This window comes from Aythya ferina (assembly GCF_964211825.1).
Source record: "Aythya ferina genome assembly, chromosome: 5".
In the NCBI taxonomy this organism is placed as follows: Eukaryota; Metazoa; Chordata; class Aves; order Anseriformes; family Anatidae; genus Aythya; species Aythya ferina.
Window position 1 is genome coordinate 1,003,426 of NC_140301.1, and position 18,292 is coordinate 1,021,717.

General features: G+C 43.8%; 1 protein-coding gene and 1 long non-coding RNA gene across 2 annotated transcripts in view; one reads left to right on the forward strand and one right to left on the reverse strand.

Annotated features, from left to right (window-relative positions):
* LOC311437059 overlaps positions 1-11,632 on the forward strand; it is a 60,549-nt gene extending 48,917 nt beyond the window's left edge. The window contains exon 5 of the long non-coding RNA XR_014693257.1: positions 10,012-11,632. This is a non-coding gene — a long non-coding RNA (uncharacterized lncRNA). The remainder of the gene's footprint in view (positions 1-10,011) is intronic.
* A 3,555-nt stretch (positions 11,633-15,187) lies between these two features.
* Positions 15,188-16,671, reverse strand: RASSF10 (Ras association domain family member 10; the record flags this gene model as incomplete). Its single annotated transcript, XM_084522304.1, has 1 exon — positions 15,188-16,671. One exon carries the CDS (start codon positions 16,669-16,671, stop codon positions 15,328-15,330), a length of 1,344 nt encoding a protein of 447 aa, XP_084378430.1. The 3' UTR covers positions 15,188-15,327.
* Positions 16,672-18,292: the final 1,621 nt, after the last annotated feature.

The following is an 18,292-nucleotide window of genomic DNA, read 5'->3' on the forward strand; positions in this document are numbered from 1 at the left end:
GCTGGCATGGGTACTGGGTGAGCAGATTGACTTGTTAAGTATAGATTTTATCTCATAGTAATTCTCATGACACGTAAAACACAACTCAGTTGCCTGCCTAACAGTGGGTGATTTATACAGATTTTGTTTGCCTAACAAGAGCCCTTGCCAAGACACTGCATATGCAAGAAAGAAAAAAAAAAAAAAAAAAAAAAAAAAAAAAGCATTCAACTTATACCTAGAATGATTACTCGCAAAATCTGCAAATGGAAAATATAAGTATTGCTTCAATGACCTAGAATGTCATAGAAATATGGTAGCTGAAGCGTCTTCTGATAGATGTCTTTGGAAATGATTTTTCTTTAACAGGTGATCTGTGCCTTTTTTAATTTCAAGGTTTAATTCCTTCCTTTAAAGACACTTCTATTGGAAATTTAATACGTAGCTAGTCATCTTATTCTGTTAAAATTCAGGGGATTTCAAACAAGCTTTGAAGTAAGATGTGTTGTAAACTGCTTAAGGAAATGTAGTAGTTGACACAATGGAAACTTTTGTTCTCAACTGAGAGGCAAAACAAACTTTACAGAACTATACTGCTAATACTTACCCAGCTCTTCTTTTCAGCTTGCTCTCTCTGCCAACAGGTTCATGAGATCTGTTCTTAAAACTGCACTATTCAGGATTTTCCTGGACTAGGTGGTGCATGTGTGCTCTTTTAGGAAGATACGTTCCCATGGATGTGACATGAATGTTTGGTGCCTCATGGCTCCAGTGTCTGACACCAAAGAGCACCTTATAAAGCAGTGGACAGCGCGCTTCAGTTGCATCACTCTGCACAGCTGCACAAAAAGCCACGCTCAGAAGCAGAACAAGTAATTTCTGTGCAGCTTCTCTTTGTCTTATTTTGGCTTGTCTCCTGAAATAAGATGAGCAGGGTAACTGTCACTGTCATTTCATCACATTCCTGTGACGAAATGGTTGGCCCGTTCTGCTGCTCTGTGCTGGGAGGGGAGGAGACAGAGTCCTTGGGCAAGCTGTGCTGGGCACTAGTTGCCAGCTGCTCTCTGTTGGAAAAGACACAACTGTTCTCAAGCACTGGAACAATTAGCTGATTAGTTGCCTAATAAGGAATGAATATTTTGAAGCACATTAACACTGCTGCTGCAAGTCCTATTCTGTAGTGTTCCTTCTGTGTTTCTTTCCCTGAATGCAGGCTCGAAGTTCCATAGAAAAAGAGCAACAAATGCCACAGCTACTGGCTTTGTCTGCTTTGCCACAGGTCTTGTTTTTTATTCAAACCCATTTCTTGACTCACTGGTTTTCTTTGGAGTAATAGGGCTTCAGCTTGCTTTCCAGAAAAAGGTTATTTCTCCACTCAGCTTCCATTCGCTCAGCCAGAGGGAAAGAAATGCTGTCTGGATCCAGGCATGTCTGCAGTATAGTTTCGCCTTAATTGTTTGCTGTTTACAAAGGCTAGTCTGGACACTCCCTGAATGTTTGTTTCCAGGCTATAAATGTTTGCAGTTCATGCTGAAGATGAGTATGTATGAATTTTCTGTATATACAAATTTGACTAGACTTATATATAGGAACGTGGGGTGATATGGTCTTGCCTCCTTTAACTTACATAAAATTTTGGCTGTTTTTTTTTTTTTTTTTTTTTTTTTTTTTTTTCTGTGAAACACTTACTGGGCTAAGAAGATTTTTTTATGTTTGTAGCAATCGGTTTTGGCTAGAAGTCTATACAACTATAATGACTGAGATCCTTCTCTTGCCCTTTGCCAAATGATAGAAAAAAATGGAGGTTTATATCAATGCCTTACTATATGCAAATTTAAGTGGATTCTCTCTCTCCTCCCCCCATTGCTTTATCAGTATAAGATTATTATTGAGTCTTTCTGTAAACATTTGTTTTCATGTGATTTTACTCCATAACCATCTTGAAACTATCAGTGTAACGCTACCTAAGGATCTGTGTATGCCTCTCTCCTTCTCCCTTTTATGCAGTGTAAGAAAGTCAGGACAAGAATGATGGTAGAGGAAAAAACGGCATACTACATGGCATGATTATCCAAAGTCAGATTACCTTTCAAGTTCGTTCTTTGCATGGATGAGCTTTTTCTCACAGTCATGAAAACCAAATCCCTTGAAGTTGTTGGAGTTAAGGGTTCTATCTCTTTGGCTGGGTAGGTTTATAGCATGAAATAATAAATACACAATAATTATTCACTCCTTTAGCCACTATTTGAAGTATGAACCTCAGATATGAGTTTGGTCTAGCTTGTATTGCAGTTACTGGTGGATTATTTTTATTCTGTGAGATCATACTTGGTTGGTGTATGCTGGTAGGAAAAGACTGGATGAGACAGCTGAACAGCAGCCTGTATGAGCCTATCGAATCGGGAGGTTGGACCCACCAACAGGGGTCTGTTAGTTAGCCTTAGGAGCGTGTCCTGAGATCTGTGGGTGACCTCACCTGCTGGAGACGGATGGATCTGCGTACACTGCCAGAATGATTCTCCTACCAGCACTGGCTTTCTGGAGCACCCTGATGGCAGGCCAAGCACTTGCAAACCTGAATGCACGATTGAAGTGCAGAGCTTTTTTCCTGATCAGAAGCATTGCTAGGTTTCCAGAGTTTTTACACACTGAACTGGGAATTAAGCATTCAATCGCAGTGTTGTTTCTTCCAGCTACCTTCAGATATGTCTTACATTCTTAACATCCTGGTGGAGTATTAGAGCTAAGCTGATGTCTTTACTAGTGGCAGCTCTCAACCTGGATTTCCTTCTGTGAAAGAAAATAGGGTGTGAGAGCACTTGTTAGAAAGAGGTCAAGGAGCTGGGCCGTTTTGTTGTTTGTTTGTTTGCTTGTTTTTCCTTTCTGCAAGTTTAATATCATCAGCTGAGCATCAGCAAAGGCAGGAAGTTGGATTTGTGAAAACCTAGGCTTTCACAACAAATCTTCATGATTCTTTCACTCAGTCAGTTCTGGCAATGAGATGGATATGCTCAGCAAGGAGAATACTGCTATGTTACGAATGTGAGCATTTAAAAAAAAAACATAGTTCACTGGGACAGTGCTGGCTTAATTCACTTCCTAGCCATGTGTTACTGTGACCTAGAAAACCTGGGCTTAGGGAAGATTCGGAATGTTTTTGTTTGTCCTCAGTCCATACTTCAGTAAGACCTAGACCCAATTCTTTAGAATATCAAGAAAGCTGCCAGTGGTACCTTCAGACAGGTTTAACTATATGAAACTGGAAAAACTCTCTATGCAAAAATTTTCTCCTCATCTAGAACAACATGCTTCCCTCCTTATTGACTTACAGCTTTAAGTATCAAAGGCATAGTATTTGAATTACATATTAGGATTACAATTTTCAAAAAGTTTGAGTGATTTTGGACTGTTTTCGTATGAGATTTTCAAAAGCAACAAGCTTTTGGAGGACAAGTCTCACTGGAGGTTGACCACACTTAAACCTGTACCTTTTCTGAAAGTGAGACTTGGGTTCCCAAATGGAGAGGTTGTTTTTGGTGTCTGATCCATACCTTCTCTCCCCTCAGCAAATCTTGCAAAGAAAGGCCCTGGGGGCATACTTTGGGGTGGAGATGATGTTTGATTTGAAGTCAGTGACTGTCAGTCCTGCCAGACTGGTTGGCTTGTGCTAATCCTTTTTAAGAAATAGGGCCAAGCTTAGGCATGATACTCAAAATGGCGTGATGTTTTCTTAGCATCAGGAAAGATGTTTGAATGCAGTCACTTGGGGACTACTGTTCTATTATTTTTTTTTGAAATGAGTAATTGCTTCAGAGTGGGGGGTATAAAGAGTAATGCTCTTTGTTGAAAAGAAAATTGGACAAGGGTGTGCCCAAGTAACGAATGAGCAACAGACTTCTCAAATAATATTGGAGAATGTCTTGTTGTGTACTTATATTTGTTTATGGATAGACTGCACTCAGATCTGAATGTATGACACTCATGGATGTCATGGAAATTTCTACTTTGTGCTGGAATTTGACCTTTATTACTCCTAGTGAAACATGTAATAGATTGTTCAGCTGCATTTCATACCCTTGAGGATTTAAAAAAAATTAAAATGGGGGGGGGGCAAAAATACACTTTTGGTCAATGTTAATGTACTAAAACATCTTTATTTTTGAATGCTGAATGCAGCTGGAATCATTTCACTTCTGCACTTGCACATGTTTAGGTTTGATTTTTCCAGTGAAGATAATAATGGATTATTTAATTAAGAGTCATTTAAGCTAAGGACTGATTACACACTGCTTACAAACATTCCACACTGAAATTAATTTTTCTCCTTAGTACTTTGAATTTGTACTTGTCCTTCATTGACATACTTTTTATCTGCTAATGTCTAAATTATTTTCATACTTGAAATATGGGACCAGGAAGAAAAAAAGAACCGTAGTCACCTTGCATTTAATTGAGTAGCTTATGAAAATGAGTTCTGAATTTCTACAAACACTACAGTAATGGAAATAATTTGCCAGGAATTGTGAGATGTTTTTGAAGCTTCTTTCTTCGGTTTGAAGTGTATGTCAACTGTAAAGAATTTCTTCACTTTTTCTAGAGAAGTACTGGTTAACTTTAAAATGAGATAAAACATCATGAGATCTCATATTTTCATGACTGAGCAGGATTTTAGTTATTTTGTTCAATAATTTGACTACATCATGAATAACTGGCATAGTTAAATCAGTGATAATGATCAGTTAATGTTCATATATGTTTATCGTATTTTCACTTTAAATAAAATTGCAAGACTCATCTGTTTTAGCCAGTATCTCTGCCTTAAGAAACAATGAAAAACACAAAGCAATAGGAAAAGCTCATATGCATGCCATATTCTAAATATAAAGCCATATAAAGTGTTGAAAGCAAGTTCTACTTGCACCATTTTCTCATGACTTCCATTATTTGCATTTTTCCATCTAGTAAATAACTGTTAAAGGCTTGTTCTTATTAAGGTTCATAATTCAGTATCTAAAATACTCACAAATTTAAACACTGAGTTTGGTACTTTACAGTCTTGTCTTAGATGTTGCTCTGTTCATTAGATACTTGAATAAAAATTTGTCAGATTAATTACATACTGTGTATCATGACTACCTTCCCACATACAAGGTTTTAGTGAGGGACCAAACTGGAACTTGGAGAGTACTAATCACTGTGGGTTCCTAGACAACAGAACTAGCCATAACATTCATTGATGTTATGTAATAACTAGGACTTTCATCTAGACAGATCAAAAGATATATGATAAAATGCTTGGAGTTGCTCCTTTTGCACCTAGTGCAAGATACAACCTTCATACAAAATATTTGTGTAACAAAGCCTGTTGTGGCAATACAGATCTCCATAGCAGTGTCCTTCGGTCACTTAAAAATACTGTGCTTACATTTTTTTAAGTGAAGTTGAGAACCTCAGACGTGAGCTCAGTACAAATGTTTGGCCTGGCAATAGTTTGAAGGAAATAATTGTGTCTTAGGTCCTATAGCCATCAATACTTATTCTGATATTCCTCTTCAGCTGAATTTGCCATGAATGGGTGATGGAAAGGGAGAAACTTTTCACGTTGGCAGACACAACCCAAACAGAACAGCAATAGGAGGAGAGTTCATCAGAGAACAAGTCAGGCAGGCTTCTGAGTGATACCCACTCATGTTTGTCAGTGCTGCTCTTCGTGAAGTGTTTTGCTTTTGCTGGTTTGGTAATTTGAAATATGGCAGTCTTGTGTGAACTTTACCAAGTAGTTCTTTTCTCCACTGTATATCATGTGAAAAAGAATTTCATGGTTCATTATGAGGTATGTTTTAGTGCATTGATTTGGCCATTCTGGAGAACAGTATGAATATCCCAATGATCAGATATCCTGATAGGTATCTCAGATGTAAGGCCAAAATTCAGTTTCTGTTTCCATGGAGCTACTGAAAATTTGTTGGTGTCACTTGAAGTAACAGCAAAGCTTGGACCTTCATGATCAACAGATCTGAGAGTATTCTCTGACTTTGCTCAGGTACATGGTAGTGTGCAACAAGAATACATGACAGTAGCACATAGATAGAAAAGCAGGTGTTAGAGCTGAGGCCCTGAGTGAATTACAAACACATTTTTTTATTAAGAGTACAAAACTACAGGTTTGCTAAGTATATTTTGCTAACAAAGTTGAAGAGCTGGAAAATTTGTCCATGGATAGATCTTTGCAGTATGTGTGATTCTCCTTGTTGCAGAAAGAAGTACAGATATTCAGAAGATGGAAAATGAAACACATTTATAATACATAGCAGCTATTTATGCCACTAACATTCAGATGAATCAAGAATCTTCCCCAAACCATAAATTCTTGGAGTACAAAATAGTAGGCTTGAGACTTTTTATGAAACATGGTTATGAAATGCAGTAGTCTAGTACAATGCTTTCCTAATACTCTTTGACCTCCCTTATTTCTTCAGTAGCTTGAGTAAGTCTCCACGTTACCTGGAATACATCTCCTGTGGCAGTAAGGGGTGGAGATGAATTTATAAATTGCCTTTTGTCTGTACCACATTACAGGCTGGAAGTGTGGGTTTAGCATAGAGGAAAGTGGATTGGGATTTCAGAGAGTTGGCATCAGTTCCTGTCTCTGCTACTAACTTACCACGCACCCAAGTCAAGTCACAGCAGCTCCTATGCCATCATCTCAAGGGACATCTGGCTGCACTGTGATCTCTTCAAAGCAGGGACTGCTTTGTCCTGTGTCTTTTAAAAACAGCTAGTATAAAAGGATTCTATCTCATGTGGTCCTATTGCTATACAAATGCCAGTAAGAATGATGTTATTTAGCTCTAGCTGAAAATGTTGCAAAAGTTAATCCCTGGGTTAAATGGGTTTGTCTTCAGGGTCTCAAACTTCTCTCCTTTCATAAAGAGGTTCCTATATCCCGGTCCAAACGGTGGAGCTCGTGACCTTTCACGTAAGCTGGTTGTCTGGTTACTTGTCTTTGAACTAGGAAAAATACCTCTTCTTCAGTTTTATAAATAAAAGAAATCCAAAAACACTGGTGTGAAAGAAGTTCAACTGGAATGACTGTGACTTAGCAGCTATGAGCCTTGAGTTAAAAGTGTGCGGCAGATGAATTCTGGTATCTTTCACCATTGGTACTTGGAAAGAGGAAACCCAATTGCTAAAGACTAGAGGAAAAGAAAAAGGCCTGGAAATTTTGTAGGGAGGAATGTTGGAGGAAGGGGAGCAGTGAGAGAGAAGTGAAATACGTGTTCTGTAAAGATAAACTATTCCTTTAGGCATGCTGTAGCCATAGGAGTTGGTAATTATGGAGGTGGTTATGAAGGTGAAATTAAGAAAGGAGTGTAAGTACAGGTCCAATTAATATTGTCAAAACATGGTAATTGTGTTCATTAACTGGAATAATTGAACTCCATGTGACTCACTTCTGTGACATTTGATGAGACTTTAAGCAACTGAAATGTAAATCTGTTTGTAAAACTGTTGTGTTAAGGGGTGTAGCCAATTAACCATTATGGGCCCGGTCAGATTCAGAGCACTGAACTACCACAGTCACGGATTCACCAATAATATATAACCAGCCTTACTCTAGTCTCGTTTAATGAGAACTATCACAACTAGGAACAATAACATCAAGTGCAATTTATTACAGCAACAGGTACTCAGGTTCTTTGGATTGCCAGCAATAGTGACTGTCTGCAAAAGCAAGCTAACATGTATGAAATACACAGGTGACACAGATGCTTAGCCTGGAAATTAACCCAGGAGTCCCAGGAGTCAGGAGGTCCTCAGGATGTTGTATTTCCTCGGGATGGTATCTCCCCTAATGGTGGTATCTTCCCTAACATCCCCTCTCTCTTAGGCCAATTTATATTATTTTCTAACTTTTAGGTAGAGCTTGAGTGACTCTAGTCAAGCACATCTTAGTTATGATTGGTAAAAAGTTCTCCTGTCTCCATTTAAAGTAATAGGCTCTGAGAAATTCAGAGCGCATGCTCAGTGAGGGGTGGTCGCACCTTGGAGGCGGGTAGTTTTTGGGATGGAGGTGTGTTTTGGTATTATAATGATATTATAATAAGCAAAAGTACATTAGGGTACAGCATATATCAAAACATGACAGGTCCTTGGCTCAGAGTAGCAAAAAGTGCAGCTTATTGGTCTCAGTGTGCACAAGAACAATCGAGTCCCCACCTGGTACAGAGCCTAGCCATGGTGTCTCCACTCCACTCTATGCTCTGTACTGGTCCTTAGAGCTAGCACGCCAGGTTCCCTCAGCATGATAGCATCTAAGGTTGGAAGCCTAGGGAACACTCAGGTAATGCAGCTACATCCTACCCTGAAAGCCTCTTCAATGTTGTATATTTTCTTTAAAATGTGAATGTTAGTTTTATTTTCCTAGTTACTTCAGGCAATTGCACCACAAAAACATACTTAGAAATACCATTGCATGTGCTTTGCAAGCCAGTTTATGTAAGCTGGAATAATAAGTTTTGATCTGCTTTTACCTTAAACTTGAATATTAAATTAAACTCAATACCCTGTTTACTTTGCGTCACTGCTTTTGGAAAAACAAGGAGGTAAACACTTAAAGCAATATGGCAGCTGCATCCAGATGATAAACAGTGTATCAGGCTTGATATTCTAGGGAAAGAGTGCATTAAGGAGAAACCTTGATGATATAAACGTATCATCTAGGGAAACACTCTTTCCTCCAGGTTTACAAAGTATGAGTTAAAAGTGAAAGAAAAAAGCAGCTTGAGAATAACATTTCCTCCTTAAATATTCAACACACTATGCTACTGCAAACTCTGCAGCCACAGGACTTTATAGCTGAGTTAACAGAACCTCAGGAAATTCACAAGATTTTCCTGGTTACCTGGCTACAGTACTGCTAAGCCATGAAGATACTGTGACATTGGTTCCCATTCTTCCCAGGTTGTCGTTTGTTTGCTGTAGTGAAGCAGTTTGAAGCACGCATGTGTGGCGGTTACTGCAGACTCTGAGTTTTATCTTCTTGCTACAATGCAGAAGTTAATTCCTGCTGCCTGCTACTTTCCTATTGTCCAGGCTTCTGGCTGGTTTTTGTCCTTTCTTATTCATTCCCTTCAGCTGCTTGCTCAGCTCCATTCTCTCATGGCATGGTTTCATTCTCCACTCTCTTGTTCCCTTCCATTCCCAATTCATTTAGACTGTGCAGAGGCAGGAAAGTATTTCCTTCCATACCAGAAAAGAAAGAAGGAAGGTATATGCTATTTACTGCCCTGACTGGTTTGTAAATCCCTCTGAGACAGAATGCCATCTTCTTACCTAAGCCTATTCCTGACAGGTAGAGAGCAGGGGATATTGTTTTTAAAAATCCACACCCTGAAGTCAGTAAATATGTAAAAATGAACTCAAAATGATTGGATGATCAGGTTATTCTATTTCACATCGGAACAAGGACCAGTGTTTTCAACAGGTAATTAATGTCTCTCTGTCTCTCCATTTCCAAAGTCACTTTTTGTCTGTTTTTAAGAAATATCTCTCAATCAGAGATTCAGTGAAAAGTGGGGAAAGCAAAACAAAACAACAGGAAAAACAACAACAACAACAACAAAAACAAAAACAAACAAACAAAAAAAACACCTCTAATTTATTAGGCTACTCTGATAATTAAATGCATAAACTAATAGCCTGATTACATTAAAAAAAAAAAAAAAAAAAAAAACACACACAAAAAAAACACTGTAAGAGATTAAAAGAAGGGGGATTACATGAAATTGAAGAATTGAAGCAGGGATTAAATATTTTTTTCCTAAAGGCTTTTAACACATTTTCCAAAGACCTGCTTATGAGCATAATTTGACTGATGAAAAGTATTTCTTTTAGAGATAATAGACTAAATAATCATGTAATTAAGCCATGTTAAGTATGGTGCTAGTAAGCCGATGATAGCATGTTACAGATATGTAAGAGCTCCTTCTATGAGTCACAGGTGATTTTTTTTTTTTTTCTGTCCTTCAGTAAACTCTATAAAATTCCAAGACTGACTTAGCAGAGATGTGTTCTGTGGTCACACTGCAGTGGTTTCACTGAGCTGTTAAATGGGAAAGATGATTTAAAACCATATTAACAGGGAAGAACACACACTTCAGTGTTTGGGAAGCCGAAGCACAAAAGAGAGAAATTTGTTTGACGTTTTCATTACAACAGTACCTAAAAGGCCACAATTGGATGAAGCCTCCTTCTGCCAGATGGCATGCAATTACATGGTAAATATCTTCATCGAATGCTTGTGCTCCAAGGGAAAGAAGATACCACTTGTTCTTCAAGTTATTCTTAGAGCTGGGAATAGAAACTGTCTCCTTACCTCAGTGCTCTGCAGTAGCCTTCCCCCCGGACGTGGTTTGAGATGTGCCCCCTCCTCCTGTGAGAACTGCTTTCCTCTCAAATTAGGAGGTATTGGAAGGTAATTTGGAGACACGTTTAAAAAATAATACTTTTTTAAATGGCAGCAAGCAACAGTGGCAAAAAACAACTGGTGAGAGCATGTCCTTAAACTGTATGACATGTCATTACATAAAGAGCTGTAAAAAACATCTGAGATTGCCAAGTGCTGCACAAAACAATGAATTTTTGCCGTGATATGGAAAAAACTTTTTCTTCATGTTTCTTACCAAGCAGGATCCTAATGCTAATCTGTAGACTCGCACCAATTTGGCTGAGACTATACATGAAATTCAGAGTAAATAATGAGTAGAGGAGTAGTAGGTTCACAGGAAGGAGGAAAAATGTTATTGGGAGGGAGATTATATTTTTGGGGGACCAGCAGTGGGTTCATGGATCATTTTCAAAACAGTGAGGAGGGGGACTTCAAAAAAACTTCCCAAATAAGAAAAGCTTAAAACATAAACAAATGGACAGGTAGGCAATGTATAAAGCCTGCAGAATTTATATTTTAAGAGCATGCTCTAATGTCTTGATTAATACTGTATGCTAAAAAATGGGCAGCAAACTCAGTGGTGTTATTCAATGTGTGAAGGGGTGTGAGAATCTGCCCTGCATGAAAGGCTCTGCTCTGATGCTTTTACACAAGTATTTCATTATGCAAGTAATATTTTAAAAAAATACTATTTGACAGTTGTGCTTGAAGATATTTGGCTAATTTGCATACGGAGTCCAATTTTGCTTTGAGCTTATTAAATTTCCCCTTTTTGTTAAGCTTCCAAGTTCATTTAGCAATGTGAATTTGTATAAAAGAAGTAACATCTGTGTAGACACCCTGCACTTTGCCATGCTCATTTCTTTGAACTTTGTATGCCAGCTCAGGAGCAATAATATCAAGTGACTTCAAAGGACATCTGCTTCCAACAATCCGCAATGGCTTGTATTTCAACTTGGTAAGTAGCAGAGCTCACCAGACCTGTTATTTCATTTGATGGCCTGTGCTGCTCTTTTCATGTATTGAACTCCAGACCAACTCAGTGCAAACGAAAGCCCAAACTAGTGTAGAATTCACTGGGGTTGAGGGAAAGAAAGTTCGGTGTGCATGTCTGTCAAGACTTAGACACAGAGCATATTTTTAAAGTAAACCTGGAAGATATGTTTCACACAAGCAGTCAGTAATAAAGCTTGATGACATTTCCTTCTGTCATGCCCACTTACTTGCTTCCCTCCTTCTTTCATATCTTGTCTGAAACTAAGACTCTTGGAAAAGGATCTGTCACTGTAAGTCAACCGAACTCCAATTTGTCTGGCTGTGTACTGCATAAATGAATGGCAATAATTAGCAGGTCATTCATTTTGCATTTCAGTAGTGTTCATTACAGTAAATATATCCCCCACCACCACACACAATCATTTAAGGCATCAAATGATATCCCTACAAAGTGGTTATTCAAATTGGCAGATCTCTCTCATGTGCTAAGGGCTAGAAATACATCAAATTTGACATAGAGTCTTCATATTGCTTGCCAGTGGATTTCTGAAACAATATCAAGGATAAAAGGTGGACTAGTTGGCTCACTTCAGGTTTAATATAGGTGAGCTTCAGCTCCTGCCATAGTCTTCCACTGGAAGTTTTCTCTTCACGCTCTGAGTGGGGAGATATATGCAATCAGAACCAAGCTTTTGCCAACATGTAAATTAGCATAGGATGATGCATATTGCCAATTGAAAGAGTCAATTTCACCTTTCCAGGTGCCTTCTATTTCTCATTTTTTATTATTATACCTTGTCACTGGTTCAAGCTGTTGTGTGACTGTACATTGAGCTGCATCAGAGGTCTCACCTGAGTTAAAGCCTATCAGCTTTTTTCTGATCTGGTTCACCAGCTGGTCCCACAAACTCTTGTGTAGGAGGAAACGAAAGTGCCATGAGCAGACAGAAAAACATGGCCAAGGGAAGCAAACAGAAAGGACTTGGGTTGCAGTGCTTGGTTATACTTGTTTAAAGGGTGCGTGAAACTTAAGGCTTGATTCTGCTCTGATTGTGTCTTCCAAAAAAATCCTCCCTTTGATTTCTGTAGGTACTGCATCTGAGAAAGGCCTGCTGCCCTTAGTCCTTGACTCTTGCTTTGGGGTATCAAATAAATAGCACAATGCAGTGCTATATGCTGACCTACATTAAATAGTTCATAATGCTGTTAGTCTTTTTTATTCCATTCAGAAAATGGTCGTCTGGGGAATGGTACATAGAATAAAAAACAGGTGTTGGTCCCAGAGCTTTCACCTCTCTCTCAGCAGTTCCAGGAGGTAGATTTATTTCTGTCATGGTGTTGGTCAAGTTTTTTCTCCTGTTCTCTCTCTCTTCCATTCTCTCATAGCAGAAAAGGAGATAAAATCCAGCCCTTCTACCTGCAATTCAGAATCAGCTCTCTTAACCCTTGGCTAAGAGCCAGGCTAAACCCTGGGGCCAAATTCCCTGTCAAAGCCAAGCGTTCTGTGACTTGTCTCTATTCGTTAAGGATGGGAAGGAAGACTTACCTGGTCCAATGCAAACAGTGATTTCCTCTTCTATACTGTTTTAATAATGGTTGGAGAGAGAGGAATTTGTGAAGATGTTTGAATTCAATCTGGGTGCAAGGACAAAACCCGATCCCATTGCACTTGTATTGTAACTCTGTTCAAGTATCAAGTAAATATACCCAACTCCAAGTGCACAGCATAGGAGCACATTTGAATGCGTGCTTGTAAGAAATCTCCACAGCCCACATCAGATCCTTCAGCATACAGTGCCAGCTGCAGTGTTCTAAAGTCCTGCCCTCACAGGGCAGAGGCCAGCAGATCAGCAGGGTTGCGAGCCACCCCATCATCTCTGGGGTGCTGAGCGGCCGAGAGCAAGCGCTACAAGGCACCCTACCAGCATGTCCCTCAGCAAGCTAGAACAAAAGTGATTTTTGTCCTGGTTAAGGCTTTTCCTAGCTAAGGATGAGTAGGCAGACTTCGCTTTGCAATTTTGAATTTCCTGGCTTCCTTCACCTTGTGTTTCACAAAATACCTGATGCCTATACCAATAGCATAATGACGTATGGCCTGTTGCAGCTTATTTCTATAATGTTCTTGCTTTTTATTTGCTTGGTGTGGCTAATAGGATAACTTACGTAAAACAATTTCAGGTTTATTGCCTACATCAGTCACTGCAGAAGCTATCAACAGATACTTGCATCACCCACCCATTACAGCCATGCTGGTTAAAATAATGCAGTGTGACAGTGTGACTCCCCACCCCCACAACTTATTCTTCAGCTTTACTGCCATGTTTTTTGCAGAGTAAGGTGAAATTCCTAATGCACATGTGACAACAGTTATAAACGCTACTACACTGCACCTGCAATGTTTAGATGTGAGCAGCGCATGCTCTGGTGCTTGGACCTAAGGGAGCACTAAGTGCCATCAGGAAGCGAGGGGACTGCACTGTCATGAAACGTCCTGGGGAAGTCTGGCTTGCTTTGTTCTTCTTCTCACTCCAGAGAACGATAAATGACACCACAAGATAACAGGAAGCAAAATCCCAGACCTGATATATTATTTTTATTTGCACTAAATTGGGAACAGCCATTTAGTCTTATTAAGAATTTTATTAGGTCTAAAAATAGGTTCTTAAATATTTTTCAAATTTGGCTAAAATATGCAAAACAATTATATAATCAGTGTTTAAAATAAATCACCGTTTTTTATAACTGAAGCCCATTCAGTGGAATAACACTTTTCAAGAACGATAGCACATGGGGAGTTTTACAGCCTCAGCAGATCCCCAGACAATATTTCTCCTATGGCTTTCCAGCTTCCTGGCCACAGCCTGTTCCTCACTGTCCTGCAGAATCCTACCAGTGAGCACACCGCTGGGGAGTGGGACCCAGGCTTCGGGAGAGGCAGCTGCAAGGTTTTTGTACAAAGTAAATAATTGGTCTGTTGATGTATCCCTTTTCATACTTTCTTATCATTAAATGAAAATTTTCATAAATAGCCTTACATAAATAATAATCTCAGAAGTTTTAACAAGTTCACACCGTCAGCCAGGACTGACTAAACGTTCTCTGGTCTCTCACTGCTTAAACCATCTTTGTAATTATTCAGAAATACAACAATCCTAATCTCTCTTATTGTAAGAGCAGATCATGTACTTTCCGTAAGAGTTAAGCTGCAGAAGAAGATTTGGCAGTTAAGTGAAATGCATGTTACAGCTGATGCCCTTTTTTTTTTATTAGAATAACTGAAAAGATTAAGCTTTAGTGCAGCTAGGGCTTGACTCATGCTTTTATCATTGTAATCTCTTGGCCTGATACAAACTATATTATTAAAAATGGTAGCTCAAGCTGATTCTGTACTTTGTTTACCTACAGCCAAACTCAGCCAAGTATCAGCTAGCCTCGTGAAAAAAACGTAGTCGAAGGCTGTGTACGTACAGGCTCTGCTAATTGCTTTCACAGACTGTCAAAGGAACGCTGATACTAATAGATTTCTTAGTACGCCTTTAAACAAAGCACTCATATCTATGCATAGGGAAAAGCGCTCCGCAGAGCTGGTTCAGACGGCACGTTCATCTCCATTTTGCCTTAGTTTGCCCTTTTGGGAGAAATGATTGATCACCCCTTTTCGTTGCCAGAAGGAACTGTAGCGCGTTCCCTGGTGCTCGGCGTTGGCACCTCAGCAGCAGGGACACCTCTCTCCCCCGCTGGCTCGCAGACGATCAGCAGCTTTCGGATGCCGGGGGCCCGCTGCGCGGGGCCGGGCGTGGTTCGGGGCCGACCCAGAGACGGGGGCTTGGCCGCGGCCGGGCCGGGCAGCCGCGCACCCGACGGGCGGCGGCCGCCCTGCATCCCCGGCCCGGCGGCGGGCGCTAGACGAGGGACTCGCAGACGGGCAGCGAGTCCGAGTCCTGGCTGTGCATGGAGCTCAGCCCTGTGTCCGAGTCCTCGTCGTTGTCGGCGCCGTCCTTGTGTAGCGCCCGCGCCTGCTCCAGCCAGCCGCCCGTCGCCGCCCGCCGCCCTCCGGCCGCCCCGCGCGGCTCCGCCGCCGCCTCCGCCACGTCCAGGGTGCCCAGCGTCTCCAGCAGGCGCTGCAGCTCCCGCTCCCTGTCCTCCCACGCCCGCTGCGTGTAGTCCAGGTCGGTCTTGACGGCCTCCAGGTCCGTGCTGAGCTTGAGGCCGATGTAGAGGCTGGTGCTCAGCTGCGTCCTGACCCGCTCGTGCTCCAGCTGCAGCTCGCCCTCGCCGCCACCGCTCAGCTCGGTGGTGTCGCAGTCCGTCTCGGCCAGGCCGGGCCCTGCGGCCAGCTCCAGCCCCTCCCGCCGCCGCTTCATCCAGCGCTCGTTGAGCTCCTGCTGGATCTCGGCGGCCAGGTGCTCGAGCAGCTCCTCCTGCTGCGCCCGCTGCTCCTGCAGCTGCAGCACCGCCTCGCACTTCCTGGCGTAGTCCTCCTCGGGGCGGCCGGCGGCGGGCGGCGCCTCCCGGCTCGGCTCGGGCTCGGGCTCGGGCTCCCCGCCGCCGGCGCCCACCAGGTAGGTGTCCTGCACGTAGTTGACGCCGTGCCGCTTCATGCGGTCCAGGTGGATCTTGGCCTCGTACTTGTCGATCTCCCGGTCCAGCTCGCGCAGCCGCTGGATCTGCTGGCGGATGGTGTGGTCCTGCGAGAGCACCAGGTGCACCAGCGTCTCCATCCTCTCCGCCGCCGAGGCTTCCCGGGCCAACGGCTGCTGCCGCTTCTTGTTGATCTTGGCCAGCTTGCGGAAGGCTTTCCGCACTGCCCGCCGCTGCCGCTCCTGCGTGAGCGCCAGGCTGCCGCGGGCCGCCCCCAAGCCGTGGCCGGGGCGCTCCTTGCTGAGCACCACCCGCGCCTCGGCGCTGCGCGGCCCCGCGTTGGGCAGCGAGGCCTCGCTGCGCACCAGCACGAAGCGCACGTTCTCCTGCTCGTCCCCCCACGCCACCCAGAGCCGCAGGATCTTCGTCTTGTTGGGCAGGATCCGCTCGAAGCCTCGCCACTTCTCCACGATGCAGTATGAGTGCGGCGGCCCCGACAGCATTCCGCCGCCGGGCTCGGGCGGCGCCGGTCGCTGCCGCCGGTGGTGGCTGTCCTCCAGCAGCACCCGCACCACGTCCGAGCAGGTGGTCCGCCGGGAGAGCCCGGAGATCAGCTTCTCCTCCTGGCAGATCCACACCGAGATCTTCCGCTCCTCGGGCTCCATCGGGAGCGGCCGCGAGCGGCCGGCCGGGGCCGCGGGCTCAGCGGGACCGGCCGGGCTGCCGCTCGACGCGGGCGCTCCGGGAAGCTGCGGCGCCGGCCGGCCTCGGCATGGCCGGGCCACCTCTCTCGCCGCCCGCCCGGCTCCGGCGCTGTCCTCCTGCCTCCCCGCCGAGCCCTCTGCCGGCCGCTCCACCCCTTCCTGCCCCGCGCCGCGTGCCGCCGGGAGGGACCGGCGCGGAGCGAAGCGGAGTCCGGCGCGGAGCCCGCCTGGCCGCCGCCGCCCGCGCTCTGGCGGGGCCCAGCGCCGCCGCCGCCGGGTTTTCCTCTGTCCCCACGTGGGCGCCCCCCGCGGCTCCCGCCCCGGCGGCGGCCGCCGGCCCGCGGGCAGCACCGCCCCGTCGCTCCGCGCCGCGATCCGCCGGCTGGGAGCTGGGAGGCGCGGCGCCGCCGCCCGCTCCACTCCGCTCCCCCCTGCCCTGCCTCTTGCAAACGAGCGGCGTCGAGGGATCTTCCAAAGTGCCGAGGGACAGAGCGAGTCCCGCAGCTTCAAAGCTAAAGGCAGAACCGGCGAGGAATTTCCAGTTTTAGTGAATCGGCCGCCTGTAATTAGGAAAGTCGGGTTTGCGAAGCGCTTCGCAGATGAAATATGCGAAGGACGGGAATGTCTGAGGGTTATTAAAATACTAGCCGAGCCAGATTTTAATGGGAGTTTTCTGCGTACTTTGATGGGAACAGGATCGGTCTCCGAGTGTGGATTAACATGAGGAGATGTACAAAGTGGGAATAAAAGGCAGGGCTGTGGCACGGGTTTTCGTGTTGTGATGCAGCACGGGGATTCGCGGACCTGTGCTTCTTTTCTGTGTGGCCAGAAAGTATTATAACGAGTAAAGGGGGAAAACTCTCTTACTTGGAGGTTGATCCATACCTTTTTGGGAGGTTTTCACAGCCAATAAAATCAGTGTCGCATGGGGATGATTCTCGCATGGGGATGATTCTCGTGTGGATGCAGCCTGTGCTCGGGTCAGTGGAACAGGACAGGGCGGTGGCATTCCAACCTAACTGCTGCAATTCAGCAGCTTGAAATAGTGAGTTAACAACCCTGCAGCCTGACGCCCTGCTTTCTCCTCTAGTGCACTATTCAACATGGGCGGCTGCTGTGCTCCCGTACTTGCCTGGAAGACACAGTCCTGGGGAAGAGCCTGCCCTCTGCTCTGGCTGCTTAACGCAGCTATTTACAGTGATGGTTTTTGCCATGCAGACTCCTACCCAGTGAGGAAGTGGGCTGAGAGACCACCGGATTCCTGCATTCCTGGAGCTGAAGATCACAAGGATCATGTACCAGCTGCTGACATTCCTTTCCTATATTATTCCAGGTTAAACAATTCCATGGCCACTGCATGTTGCAATGAGGGCATGCAAGATAGGAGTGTCAGAACCAGGCTGAATTTTGCTTCCTGACCCTGGTCACCTCACAGTAATGTTACATTTTCCTGTCTGATGGTAAAGTACATGTACGTCGGTGCTGATTTCAGGAGCTAGTCGTTTTGCTTTCGCAATGTGTCAGAGGTGGTAGACACTTCCTTTGTGTAGAAGGAAGTGTTTGCTGCTGGACGGTTATTCCT